The sequence below is a fragment of the Penicillium roqueforti genome (assembly GCF_015533775.1).
Source record: "Penicillium roqueforti strain LCP96 04111 chromosome Unknown scaffold_14, whole genome shotgun sequence".
Classification (NCBI taxonomy): Eukaryota; Fungi; Ascomycota; class Eurotiomycetes; order Eurotiales; family Aspergillaceae; genus Penicillium; species Penicillium roqueforti.
The window spans coordinates 259164-272332 of record NW_024067578.1 but is presented as its reverse complement, the minus strand read 5'-3'; the positions used below and the strand labels follow the sequence as shown (position 1 = coordinate 272332).

General features: G+C 49.6%; 5 protein-coding genes across 5 annotated transcripts; 3 read left to right on the top strand and 2 right to left on the bottom strand.

Annotated features, from left to right (window-relative positions):
* Positions 1-3: 3 nt before the first annotated feature.
* LCP9604111_5730 (putative DNA damage repair protein Mus42) lies at positions 4-3553 on the top strand (the record flags this gene model as incomplete). The annotated part of the gene is made up of 2 exons (XM_039073573.1): positions 4-58; positions 108-3553. The coding sequence occupies 2 exons, from the start codon at positions 4-6 to the stop codon at positions 3551-3553; spliced, it is 3501 nt and encodes a 1166-aa protein (XP_038928241.1).
* Positions 3554-3875: 322 nt separating this feature from the next.
* On the top strand, positions 3876-5429 carry LCP9604111_5729 (uncharacterized protein; the record flags this gene model as incomplete). Its single annotated transcript, XM_039073571.1, has 2 exons — positions 3876-4799; positions 4860-5429. 2 exons carry the CDS (start codon positions 3876-3878, stop codon positions 5427-5429), a joined length of 1494 nt encoding a protein of 497 aa, XP_038928240.1.
* Positions 5430-6081: 652 nt separating this feature from the next.
* Positions 6082-7928, bottom strand: zrfD (putative plasma membrane zinc ion transporter; the record flags this gene model as incomplete). The annotated part of the gene is made up of 4 exons (XM_039073570.1): positions 6082-6340; positions 6392-6491; positions 6552-7622; positions 7676-7928. The coding sequence occupies 4 exons, from the start codon at positions 7926-7928 to the stop codon at positions 6082-6084; spliced, it is 1683 nt and encodes a 560-aa protein (XP_038928239.1).
* Positions 7929-8365: 437 nt separating this feature from the next.
* LCP9604111_5727 (serine/threonine-protein phosphatase 2A activator) lies at positions 8366-9928 on the bottom strand (the record flags this gene model as incomplete). Its single annotated transcript, XM_039073569.1, has 3 exons — positions 8366-8839; positions 8890-9241; positions 9306-9928. The coding sequence occupies 3 exons, from the start codon at positions 9926-9928 to the stop codon at positions 8366-8368; spliced, it is 1449 nt and encodes a 482-aa protein (XP_038928238.1).
* A 139-nt stretch (positions 9929-10067) lies between these two features.
* On the top strand, positions 10068-11950 carry LCP9604111_5726 (uncharacterized protein; the record flags this gene model as incomplete). Its single annotated transcript, XM_039073568.1, has 2 exons — positions 10068-11784; positions 11835-11950. 2 exons carry the CDS (start codon positions 10068-10070, stop codon positions 11948-11950), a joined length of 1833 nt encoding a protein of 610 aa, XP_038928237.1.
* Positions 11951-13169: the final 1219 nt, after the last annotated feature.

Below are 13169 nucleotides of genomic sequence, written 5' to 3'. Positions count from 1 at the left end.
AAAATGGGCTCCCGTCATGAGATCAACTCTAGTGCAGTGCGCAAACGCATTGAAAATCGTACGTTTAGTCTAAATATCAATTTCCACTTTTATCTGACCATGTCTAGATGAATTTGACGATGAAAGAGGAGAGGAGTATGAGGCCTCCAGCTTCGGCGGGTTTGGGGACTACATGCGCCGGAAAAAGATGAAGTTGCAGAATCTTGACGCAGAAATTCGAGCATCAGCTGGTGATTGCCCGCCAATATTCCGTGGTGTGGTTGCCCATATCAATGGGTACACTCAACCTTCCCTGCAAGAGCTGCACCGTTTGATTGTCAGCCATGGGGGTGGCTTCCTTCAATATCTGGATGGCAAGACAGCAGCTACTCATATCATTGCCACTGCTCTGACCCCCAAGAAGCGTGAAGAGTTCCGCCGCTACCGCATAGTGAAACCTACGTGGGTGACAGACAGTATCAAAGCAGGACGTCTGCTGCCATGGGATGAATTTAGAATAGTAGACGAGGGTGAAGCGCAAAGAGTGCTCAAGTTTGATAATGGCCGGTTTATCAGCCAGACGAATAGCCCTCGCGCACGTTACAATGACCAATCGAGGTCTAGCAGGTATAGCTTTCAGCTCAGAGATATGAGCACAACAGAAGAAGGGATCGGCTCTTCATCGAAGTCCGTGACTTCATCTATTCGGTCGAAAGCCTCACATATGATCACACCAACCATGCCGAGCCAGCCATCTCAGTCGGACTATGGCGACTTCCCTAGCTTCACTATGGAGAACGAGGAGGAATATCATGACCCTGAGCACGAACAAGCTCTAGCCAGTGACATAGCACAATCTATAATACCACATCAAACTCCCAATTCAGATCAAGTGCCCACTTCACCAGATCCACTGGTTGACCTCGAATCAACAACCTCGCCTCTCGACCAAACAAGTCCAACAAAACCCGCTTTAACTTCTGAAGAATACAATGCGCAGCTCCTGTCCGACCCAAGGATGCAGAAGTCATCTGTTGTCAATCCAGAATTCCTGCAGCAGTATTATAGGGAGTCTCGCCTGCATCATCTGTCAACCTGGAAGGCGGAGCTGAAAGCCCAACTGCAGGCCGCAACGCAAGAAAATGCACAGTCTCAGAGATTGAAAAAGAAACCTGTGCCTGGATCAAGACGGTACATTCTACACGTGGACTTCGACTCATTCTTTGCAGCTGTCTCAGTTCTAAATCATCCCGAGCTCCGGGGAAAGCCTGTTGCTATCGCCCATGGCTCTGGATCAGGCTCCGAGATTGCTAGTTGTAATTATCCTGCACGTGCTCGCGGCGTCAAGAATGGGATGTGGATGAAAGCTGCTTTGCAATCATGCCCCGATCTCAAAGTCCTACCTTATGATTTCCCTGCCTATGAAGAGGCGAGTCGCAAGTTCTACACCTCGATACTTGCCATCGATGGTATCGTGCAAAGTGTCAGTATCGACGAGGCTTTGATCGATGTCACAAATTTATGCGTGGAAGCAGGCGGCTCAGACGGAAAGGCTATATCAGAAGGATCAACCTATCGCGAGCAAGCCAAAGCGGATGAAATTGCGCAAAATTTACGCGATTCAATCAGAGAGAAGACCGGATGTGAAGTCTCTGTCGGAATTGGCAACAATATTCTTCTCGCAAAAGTGTCTCTTAGAAAGGCCAAGCCTGCTGGACAGTTCCAATTAAAGCCAGATGCTGTTTTGGACTTCATTGGAGATCTCACTGTTCGTGATCTTCCCGGAGTGGGTAATAGCATGGCAATTAAACTGGAAGAACTGAACGTCAAGTTTGTCAAAGACATCCGAGATCTCCCGAGAGAGAGACTAATATCTGGTCTGGGACCCAAAACTGGAATGAAATTGTGGGAATACGCCCGAGGAATCGACAGAACAGAAGTTGGCGATCAAACCACGAGGAAATCTGTTTCGGCCGAGGTCAACTGGGGGATTCGATTTGTCAATCAGGACCAAGCAGAGGACTTTGTGCGTTCTCTGTGCGAGGAGCTGAATCGAAGATTGACGGAAAATCTAGTGAAGGGGAAACAGCTCACTTTAAAGGTCATGCGTCGATCGCTAGACGCTCCACTAGAACCCGTCAAGCATCTCGGCCATGGAAAGTGTGATACATTCAACAAGAGCGTCGCTCTTGGTGTCGCGACCAATGTTCCAGAAGTCATTGGGAAAGAAGCAATATCGATGTTGAGAAGTTTCAATTTTTCACCTGGAGACTTGAGAGGTCTGGGTGTGCAAATGACCAAACTTGAATCAATCAAATCTGGCCCTTCAGGCCCCGAGAGCAGCCAGCGACAACTCAACTTCCAGAAGTCTCCGCCTCGCCAGAAAGTCATTCCAGATGCGGACCCTGACGAGCTAGAGAGTCCGCAAAAAGATAACTCTGTTCGTATTCAATCAGATCCAATACTCAGCGATAGTGCCCACAAGCCACTCAATATCTCGGGGACCCAATTTATTATGCCCACCCAAACGGATCCCAAAGTCGTTGCCGAGTTGCCTAGGGATATCAGATCAAGGCTTGTTGCACAAGCAAAGCCGCGCCAGGGTTCTCGCTCAGGGTCTCCATGTCCTCTTCCCCGTGAAGCACGACAACCTGCCCAAGCAGACCTCCCCCCTCAGTCTCAGCTGGACCCAGATGCATTGGCGGCATTGCCTGAAGATGTCCGCCAAGAAGTATTGGGTTATTATAACCACCCAGCTATCAACGCTGCGTCACCGCTCGTGCCGGTAGTACCAGAGTCGCGCCCATCAACATCTGGTTCTCTCAAGTCGAGAAGGCCAGTCTCACCACCCAAGAAAAGACGTGGCCGCCCGCCGAAGTCGGCAACGATTGCGAACAAGCCTAAGCCTAAGCCTCTAAACCAATTTAGCTTTGGGTTCGTTCTTCCACGCCCAGCAGCTGTATCTGCTAGTCTGGACGAAGAGGCTTTGTCTAGACAAGCGTCACCAAATGTTGAAGAGCCAACCCAACCTTCGGCTGAATTCCTTGCTGCTTTACCTGAAGATATCAGACAAGAGCTTCTTGAAGAACAAGAACGCACCCGCATGCAACAGCGCTCGCGAGCTACTGAAACCACACAAAGACCTCCATCTAGGGATCAGGAGGCTCCTCCTTCTGCGCCAATTGCCGTAGAGAAACTTCTACCTTTACCACCTCTCCCCAAGCGTCCCGTCTTTACATCACAACGTCTGTCCCAATTACCAGATCTACGAGATGCTGTTGGCTCATGGCATGAAGTCTTTGCAGCTGGCGGTCCGTACAGCGAAGACGTTACTTCACTATGTACATACCTGTCCAGCGTGACATTGCAAGAGAAAGATGTGGATAAGGCTGTTTCAGTGGTGCGCTGGTTGATGTGGTTGGTCGGTGAGCATTCGCAGCAGCAGGGGCCTAAAGAGCCACAGGGGTCTCGGCCCGAGGGAACTATAAGCTGGGAAGAGGCTATAGAGACCATGCAGAATAGTGTCCAGGTGGCTCTGGAACAAAGAGAGCTTCCCCCGGTGGACTTTTCGTAAATGATACCCAAATGTCAGACAAAACATCGTTGCCTGTATATATCTAAATGAGTCCAGAAAGGTCAACAATATATGTAAGATTTGTAAGATTTGTACAAATACGCTATATACAGTACACACCAAAGCCGAAAGATGTCACCTCTCCGGAGAAGGGAGAAAAATCGAAGAAAATCGAGGGTTGAAGATGATAGAAGATGAGGCAGATCAAGGTGGAGTCGTGGTAGCGTGGCATGCCCCATACGCAGGTGTATTGCCCCACATCTGTCACCTCCACCTCCGACTTCTACCCCGTGTCTTTGACCTTTCAGACAACAAACCCGTCATGCCGCCTGTCACCGATGGTCAGTTCTCCTTCAATATCGACACATTTTATGTCACCGCGTCGGGAGGACAGCTTCACCGCCGTGCAGCTCCAGCTGAGATCAAAGCTCTTTACGATACTGCGACTACCGACAAGAGCACACCAGACCACCCAGGCCATTGGTATGAAGCACAGCTCCTCCACTATGGCCTACCACCGTCAAAGGTCAAGGCGACTGCTAAGATGAGGCTCTTAAAGGCCGTGCAAGACGGCGCCCTGAGCGTTCCCAAGGAAAGCCTCCAAATCGAAAAGAATCTGAAGAAGGAATGGAAGAAGCAGGATTCGGAGGAACCAGCAAAGACCAACACGAAGACGACAACGACGAAGACTGTTACCACCAAGACTATTACGGTTTCTAAGACGGTTGCGTCCAAAACCACCGAGAACAAGACTACTGCGTCCAAAGCCGCGGCCAAGCCTGCAGCCGTCAAAACTGCGGCTCCCAAGGCTGCTACGTCCAAAGCTGCTATCCCCAAGAAAGATCCCGCACCCAAAGCCACTGCGGCTAAAACCGCTGCGGCCAAAGCTACCACGACCAAGGCTGCTCCTAAAGCCGCGGCCAAACCTGCTGCTGGCAAAACTGCAACTGCCAAGCCAGCTACGCCTAAGGCTGCCTCCAAGAAGGCTACGGCGCCCAAGGCCGCTGCCCCCAAAGACACGACAACCAAAAGTGCTACCTCTCAATCTGCCCCAGCCAAGAGAAAGAGGGCCTCGAATGCCGAGGAGACAGCCGACAAACCACAGACCGCCAAACGCCGCGTGTATGGCAAAAAGACCCAAGACAACACAAATATGCCCACAAACAGCTACCCCGGGCCGAGTGGATGGTCTGAGCAGCCTGAGCATCAGGATGCGCCTCCCTCGTACGAAATCGCCTGCAGAATGGTAAATATATTCTCCCTCATTCACAAACGCAATGGATACTTACCTAACATGTCTAATTAGGACGGAGAACATCACTATGATGCTTTAGATGACCAGATGGACATTGACGGTCCGAACGAGTTTGGTTATGGCCATTATAGCGAGTCTGAAACATGCTCAGAGCCACCATCTCCACCTCGAGCCCTGAAAAACACCCTGGGTCTTCTCAATGGAACGTACGAAGTTAGTTCCCCCCATATCGAGTGCGAGTGGCCGGACGCTGTTCGCGGGGGGATCTTCTTATCTCTTCGCCTTAATCGGAATGAGATTTGGGGGACATACGAGCTCGGGGCGTTTAAGGGTGTACTGTGGATGCCACAACGACCCATGAGGCCCTCCTTTGACAGAATTCCGTTTAAGTGGCGTGGGCGGGAGACCGGTGAGGGTGAGATGAGCTTTGCAGATGACCAGGATGGTTGGATTGAGTTTTTGGGTGATGGTGATATTGTTGGGATGATCAGCTGCTATGGTGATGTCCATTTCCGAGGGCAGCGGATTGATAGTTCTGTCCGCACAGCCAGTGATCTGCGGAACGAATGGAATCGCTACAACGAAGAGGAATATGACCGAGAGTGCAGGAGTCGATGGTGAATGATCCTGAACTGAATGAAGGCATGGGGTCCAGCGAAAACCAGTGCTAGCTTATGGATATCTTGATTAAATGATGCCCAAGTGGTCTATTTGACCCTAGTTCAAGGTAGTAAGTCAAAATCCTCCCTGGATGGCCGAGTGGGTGAGAGACACGAAGTCATCTGATTGCTGGGTGAAACATTGATCACGGGTGATACCGCATTGGGAAACCCAGCAATGGGGAAACTGGTCAGGGTTTCGATCCTCGCCAGAAGTAGTTGGGGCACGGATTTCCTTTTTTGTTCCTTCTCCATGTCAGCCCTTCACCCTTCCTTCCACTTATCTCGTGATACAGCGGTGAAATAGCTCTTTCTAACAGGATATTCTGATATCATGGAATGATCATTGCCTTTTGTTTGTGTTCAATTGGACCCGTCTCAGGGAAGTCACGATGTTCTCATGCACTTGGCACTGGGGGTTACAATCAACCCACTCTGTCGGTACCAATGTCTTTTGCTATATAAATTGATGAGCATTATATTCCCACCACCGACTAATGTTTTATATACAGGCCCACACCCAAATCTAGACCATTTGCGAGCCTATCAGCGAAAGAATTCGACAGTCCAGCTTGCGACAGAACACTTATTCCAGAGCATCTATGCCCGCAGCTTTAGGCCCAGGCACCGACGATGCTCATGCAAAAAGCACCCGAAAAAACCAGGATGCAGGCATAAACCCTTCTCTTCCCACGGAGAATACGCCAGCTCTCATCACTGAGAAAGTCTTCCGACATCAACTCCACCAGCGAGGCAAAAATCAAAAGTCCAGCTGACATGGCATTCATAACACCGACAACGAGCAAACCAACCTCCGAGTCGGGATTATAAAGTGTATGGGTTGCGAGGCCAATAGCTTGCCCGATTGGAGTCCTAGTATTTTGTCAGCACCATTGGGCCCAGAGTGAGTGGGGATTAACTCACGTGCATCCGTACGCAAGGGACATGATCCAGGGCTGGAGTTGCTTTTCTGACCAGGGAAGTGAGGCAATGCGGGATCCAAGCGCCAGGCCTTCAAATGTTTCTGTGGTTGATTTAGTCAAATTCATTGGCCCGATCAAGCAGGCGAATACAGAGAACTCACGATGAAATACAATTGCAATGAGCAGAATCACAAATTCACTGCCAACCGACACACTGAGTGACATGCCGATAAACACGCTGTGGAAAAGAATACCCATTTCAAGAAGGTAGACCTGCATGGTCTCTTTCTTCTGCTTCTGCTCCGGGGTTAAGGCGAAGGTATCGTCGTGACGCTCCACGTCTGTCTGGATAGCCCCGTTATCTTTCTCGTGGTGAGTTGGAACATCAGGCGCAGATGAAACTCGAACTATATCTTCAGTCCCTTCGCCCATTCTATTGATCGCTCGGCTTATGCTCGCGGACCTTCCAATTAGCGGACCCATATCTCGCAAATGCCGGCCTTCCATTCCAACGGAGTGCGAGCGCGGCACTATAGAGTGGTCGAGATACTCAGGAACACCGAGAGTTGGAATTGGAGGTGTCCTTGCATCCGAAGGGCAGGGAGCTGGCCTTTCGGCTGGGACCTGGTTTCCTCCACGGCAGATACTCTGGGCTGGACTGAATACCATTTCGATGACTGTAACGAGAAATATGCCACCCAAGGCAATGGCACCCGGCATGGCTGGGTAGTCCTTTGTCCAGAAATTAGAGAGACATGGGTCGCCCAGCGAAGTAAATGCCGTCGGAAGGAGATGTACAAATGCCGTGGCGACGAGGACACCCGTTCCAAAATGGGTGACGAAGAAAAGGAACGCAGGTGGAATATGCATTCGTGGAAAGCGAGTTGCAAGGATAGGGAATGCACATGCAATGCTTGAGGTGGCCAGGATGATGAAGAGGGCTGCAACGTGCAAAGGTAGGTCGTATGCACCGCCGTCACCTCCCTGAGCACAACTTGATCGTTTGGCTGGCTCTGTAAACGGCATTGCAACAGGTGCTTCCAGTGTGAGAGCTTGCTTTGGCGTTAAGTACCGTCTCAGATTATCGAAGGAGATGACTGCCGAGACAAGAAGCACGGAGAGGAGCCACAACGCCCAATCCTTGATACTCTGATATGATGGGAAAACATTGGTATTTGAATCCAATCCATTGTGATTGATTTCGATATTAGTATTTTTGGGAGCGAGGCGTCCTGTTCACTGGTTAGAAGGTTATTACTCAAAAAAACATGCTTGCTTTTCATACCTGACATTGTCAGGGACGCCTCGCACCCCGCGCCAAGGTGATTGCCTGCATCCTTTTCCTCCAGCGTAGGAATTACCTTGCAATTGGAGCTTCCCCGTAAAGTACCCGGACCAGACTCATCGTCTTTCTTCTCGCGGGTGTTTGAGATGCCATCGAGGTCTTGGCGGGTAGTCAGGTCGGGAGAAAGGAAGCGCGGGCTCTGGTTCCACCCATCGTGCAGCAAAGTGTCGTCAGTCCGAGATGGGCAGTTCATGGTGCTATTTGAATGATGTTTCTGACTTCACTATCTGGATTCAGTGTAACAGGTGAAAATTATAGCCAGCACTGATCCCGAGAGCTTGGCATGGGGTGGACTCCGTCCCGACTTTTCTTGGCAGTCGGCTATGAAATCATTGCGGCTCAGGCAACCTCCGGTATTGGCCGAACTACGATTACCGGAGACAATATGCTTGCGTTGCAAGGCCTGAGAACTCCATGACGTGAAACCGAGGTCACTAGAATGTGTCCCAGAACGATAGGTCTAGCGAGGTTCAAGTTTGATCCAAGACTACTAATGGACTGGCAGGACCTCTAGAGAAACAGCCCTGGAGGGTCAATGTAGGGTTGATAGGTGCCTGCAAATTGATACAGGAACTAGTTATTACAGGAGCACAACAGTGCACATTGATATTCGTGTTCTTTTTCTTATGGTCATTTTGCCCAGGGAGCCTTGGTATGCACATTGGCACTTCCATCCTGTGAAGCCGGGGGCCGAGACTGAGCAGAAAAGGGTGCTCTGACGGGTGACATGGGACCTGGAGGCATCCTTGAAGTATCTGGAAGAGCAGAGGGAACTCTGGTCGTACCACTGGGAATTCCCTCTCTTCTCATCCCAGCCCACGGGGCTGCTGTCGAGCCCATCGGGGGAACAGCTTGCGTGCCTGTCCCGGACTTAGCCCAGGGAGCCTGGGTGCCAGCTCCGGGCATAGAACGGGTAGCGGCAACAGACGGGTGGCCAGAATCCGGCGCAATGGGGCGTGACTGAGGACCAGATGTGGCATGAACCGTGGAGGGGGGCACAGGCGCATTTGGATCATGGTCCCAACTGAACAGAGATCCGAAAGGGAAGTGCTGTACCACGGGGAATTTTGAAAGAACTTCCGCATTGTACATCTTGATCATTCCCTGGTGCAACATGTCAGCGTGAACATCCCCACTGCTTAAAGATTGCGAACCTTATTGATCTTTCCCCAGCCAGCTCGAATGCCAGAAATATCGAATAACATGGGGCTGTGCTCCCAGAATGGGCCTCTCTTCACATCATAAATAAATCCAATAGCGGAGAAATATAGATTACTTTGGCGTTCTCTTTCAACAATCTTTGCATTGGCTACCCCGGCTGGGTCAGGTGCATTAAGTAGTGAGCCTTCTTCAGGAGTTAGGTCAGTATCGTTGATTGCAGGCGATAATTGTGCGGATCCAAAGATATAAGGGACAAAGGAATGATCATCAAGACCCCAGACGCCGTGGGAGCCAGCAGGCTCTAGGTTGTATGTCTTGATAAGTAGTCTGATAAGCTCTAGGTATCTATATGACGACAGTCAGTAGGGGACGAAGCATATCTGACGTGTTAGATTCTGGGTAGACGCACGGATGGATCACTCCAACCACGATAGCTCGTTCCTCCACACCTGGATCGGCCTTGGGAAATCCATTCAGCTTCCATATTCCACCTAGGAAAGCTAGGAAGCTGAGTTCATGACCGGTACCATAGTCCAACCGCTGGCCACTTCCCCAGCTACCCAAGAAATATGATTTCAACTCGGTCTCCGCCGTTGCGCTCTCACCCGATGATCCCCTATCCAAGAGGTCGGCGGGTAGGCATTCCCTCAGCAGGTCGGATGCGCGACTTTCGACCACCTCAGACCATCTCCGGAAGCTTATATTTCCAAACCTCCGCGGACCAGTATCTGGTGGGACCTCCTGTATGATATCTTCTAGTTTCAAGAGAAGTCCCTGCAATTGTCGGACCGGAGCGGAGTATTGTATCGCATCGCTATTGAGAGTCCAAGTTTGTATAGTGTCATCGGCAAGCTTCAGTGGAAACATAGATCGGTTGAGTTGTAGTATCCACGTCATAATATCAGTATAGGCTTTGGATGTCAGGAAAGCCGATACATCTTGCGAGTCGTGAATTTTTTTGTTCGGTTCGATAAATACGTGCTCTGCAGAGTCCAAAGTGGCCAAAACACGAATAGCCTGGGCGTAAGCCATGTTTGCTGAGAAAATCCGAGGTCGGAGTGGGATGAGGAAAGAAAGTTGGAGGGGAAGCGGGATGTTATTTGCGGCTCCACCAGAGCTCTTCCCTCACCGCGTGTTGTCATTCTTTTGAATTCCCCACGCGTTTTTGAAGATGGCGCCAAAAAGATCCACACATCGGCATCGATCTACCGATTATACTCTTGGACTCTTGAATAATATCAATGTCCTCCGGCGCAATTCCACGGATATACAGGACCCTAAAAGGCGCCGCCGCACCACCGACACGGATGTCTATGATGTTCCTCTCTCCCCTTCTCCGACAAGAACTCGAAAGACCCCTCAAACTGAACCGAAAAATACCAACCGGTTGAGTCTGAGAACCCGTAAAGTGCCTAGGCCATCACCACCGGTTTCACCCCCCAGCGTTTCTGAAAACAACGAAGACAAAGGGCCCAGCAACGACGAATCCGGGTCAGGCGATGACGAGTCCAAATCAATTCAAAATGGATCCGGCAGCAGTTTAAAGGAGGAACTGGATGATAACCGCGACGAGCTTCAGCCTGAGGTTGAACATGATCCGTTACCCGAACCAGTCGATCTGTTCCCAGCCGAAGACGAGGATCGAGCTGATGGTCAGGTTGGTTACGAAGCTAGAAGTGCACAACAAGATGTATCCGGGGATGGATCTGGATCTGAAGGAGAAGAAGAGAAGGACAACCAGCCTAAAGAGAAATCTAGAGATGCACAAGACAATCCATCTGAGGACGAATCCGAAGATGAAGATGATGAGGAGACGGATGCTCATGCTGGGGAGGAAGTCATAGACGCAGAAGACAATCTATCTGAAAAGGATCCGGAATATGAAGATGAAGATGATGATGAAGAAGAAGAAGAAGAAGAAGAAGAAGAAGAAGAAGAGGCAGATGATAATTCTCCCGCCGAAGTCCAGAATCATTCAATACCGACCCAGCATATTGCAAATGCAGACACACCCGACGTGCAAATCCCCGAAAGTATACCAAGAAACCAAGGAGATGGCGCACATGTAAGTCGCATGTCAAAAAATACTCAAGGATTCCAGAATGCCTCGTCACAGCTTTTGGAAGTACCAGAATCACCAACAATCGAGCCATCGCGCCCAAATCAGGACCATCGCAGCGCTCGCTCCGATATCTTCACGTGGCTGACCGAGACCACGAAAGAATCTGGTTTCAAGGAGACCTGGGACGAACTTCGCAAGATAAGAAAAATTCTTAAGGCCCAAGCTGCTCCCGCTACAAAAGAGCATTTCATGGGCATCGTAAAGCTCATTCAGCGGCTACGAGGTGTGTTTGCAACAATGATCAATGATCCTGCTTCAGCTTCTTCCTTGAGAAACCAGTGCAGGCTCATCGCCAACAGCATCTTCAAAGAGAATCAGTGGATCATTTACACCGAAGCCCCAGAGAATGAAGATGATGGTGCCCAACTGGTCAATCAGCTCGAAGCCCATATTGTTCCCCGACTGATTGACCTGGTCATACTTGGATTCAAGACCTACAGGACATTACATGATCGGGTGGCGCCACATTTCCGCATTATCCTGGATTTGCTTTGGGGTTCCTGTGATAGGATATCTTCTCTCGTCGAGGTGAATTATGATATTAGTGCGGGCGTGGTGGCTCATTCTAAAAGAGCGATGCGACACGTGAAGGCTCTAAAGGATGCACTGAAAGATGGCCGACTACGTGAGACACCTCATCGCATGCCCCAACGCCATCTACCATATCGGCCCTTTGAGTTGGAAGAGGTCGATAGCCATATCTCCTGTGGACGGTGGATCCATGTAGAGACGAATGCACTCCGTGATGGTTTACAATTATATGAGGGTAAGACTTTTCATTTCTCATGCCATATGCTATTCTGATGGTGTCAACAGGGGAAGATCGATATATTGATATGAAGTGTGACAACGCAATCGGCGGTCAACTATCCGAGCGCATCCTGCAACATATCCATGGCCAAGCCGTCAAACTCGGGTTGGATGATCCATGACCTAATTGAGAATTGGGAGAGACTAGATCGGGGGTGATATTAGCGGCATTGTATAGTAGGCTCGATTTCAATACCCTTTTGCGAGACTGGAGTTCATAGAGACCAAAAGTGTCGATGTATATATTTGGCCGAGGTATTCATGTGGGGTCGGCCCGCGAACCACAAACCGCGAACCACAGGCATTGTCTTGAACATCCATGGATGTCAAATATCATGTCCACATTGAATACAGTATACCCGGAAGCTTTATTATCCTTCCTACGAGCGACAATATAGATATTTTGGTAAAATTTGCGGATAGGTTTAATATTTGTGAGCTACTCAGGGCTGGTTTTGCATCAGGAGGAATTTCGTCCTTGGGCTCCTGATCCTGTGTCTTAGACATCTTGGGTACCTACATGTACATAGCCTGGTACTTTAAGGAGACTTCTAGGACTTAGGGAGCTATTATAATGCGTACATATGTAGGTGCAAAGCTCCAAAGCTACAAGACAAATACTATAGAGCAAAAATGAACATAATTAGTCTGATCTTGGACCCGGTCAAAGCCAGCCTATATTAACTGTATTCTGATCATCTAGATAAAGACAGAGACAATCTAAGCAGATCCCCCGGATGCACGACCCATGTAGGGGGTCTATAAAGAAAGGCTCCAAAGTATAGAGCAGCGGCGATCCCCCCCCTCCTAAATTGACACCGCTTTCTCTTTTTCCCGCTTTCCCCTTTTCTCCCCCAAAGCATCCTGACAACATTTGCTTTTGTCGGTTTATTTCCTCTTTTTTTAAAAAAAAACTGTGCTGGACTTCTCTGGGTCTGGAGATCAGTCTTCAAGTAATTGTGAAGATTTCCCTTTGGAACGGTTGTGCGGCGCGTGAGTACATTCTTCTCTTTTCTGCATGTTTGTTTATAGACGGGAGCTTCGGTCGAGCTGGACAATGACCCAGTTCTGCCATGGGCATAGCTGGAATACCTTGAACGACTGGGGCAAAAAGATTTCATGCTTATGCCCAGCGCGCTATAAGCCCCTGACCTGGCCATTACAGTTGCATCGATTCGAGCGCTTGAATCTGGGGTTGCGACTCCGAGCATACCAGCTGGATAATTATGCGTTTAGGGGTATAACAGCTGACAACGCTTTTCGCAGACAGCTTACTGGTACATGCCAACTAAACCTTACCACGAAGCTTGCCCCCTTTAATACATTAATCTTGAACAATCC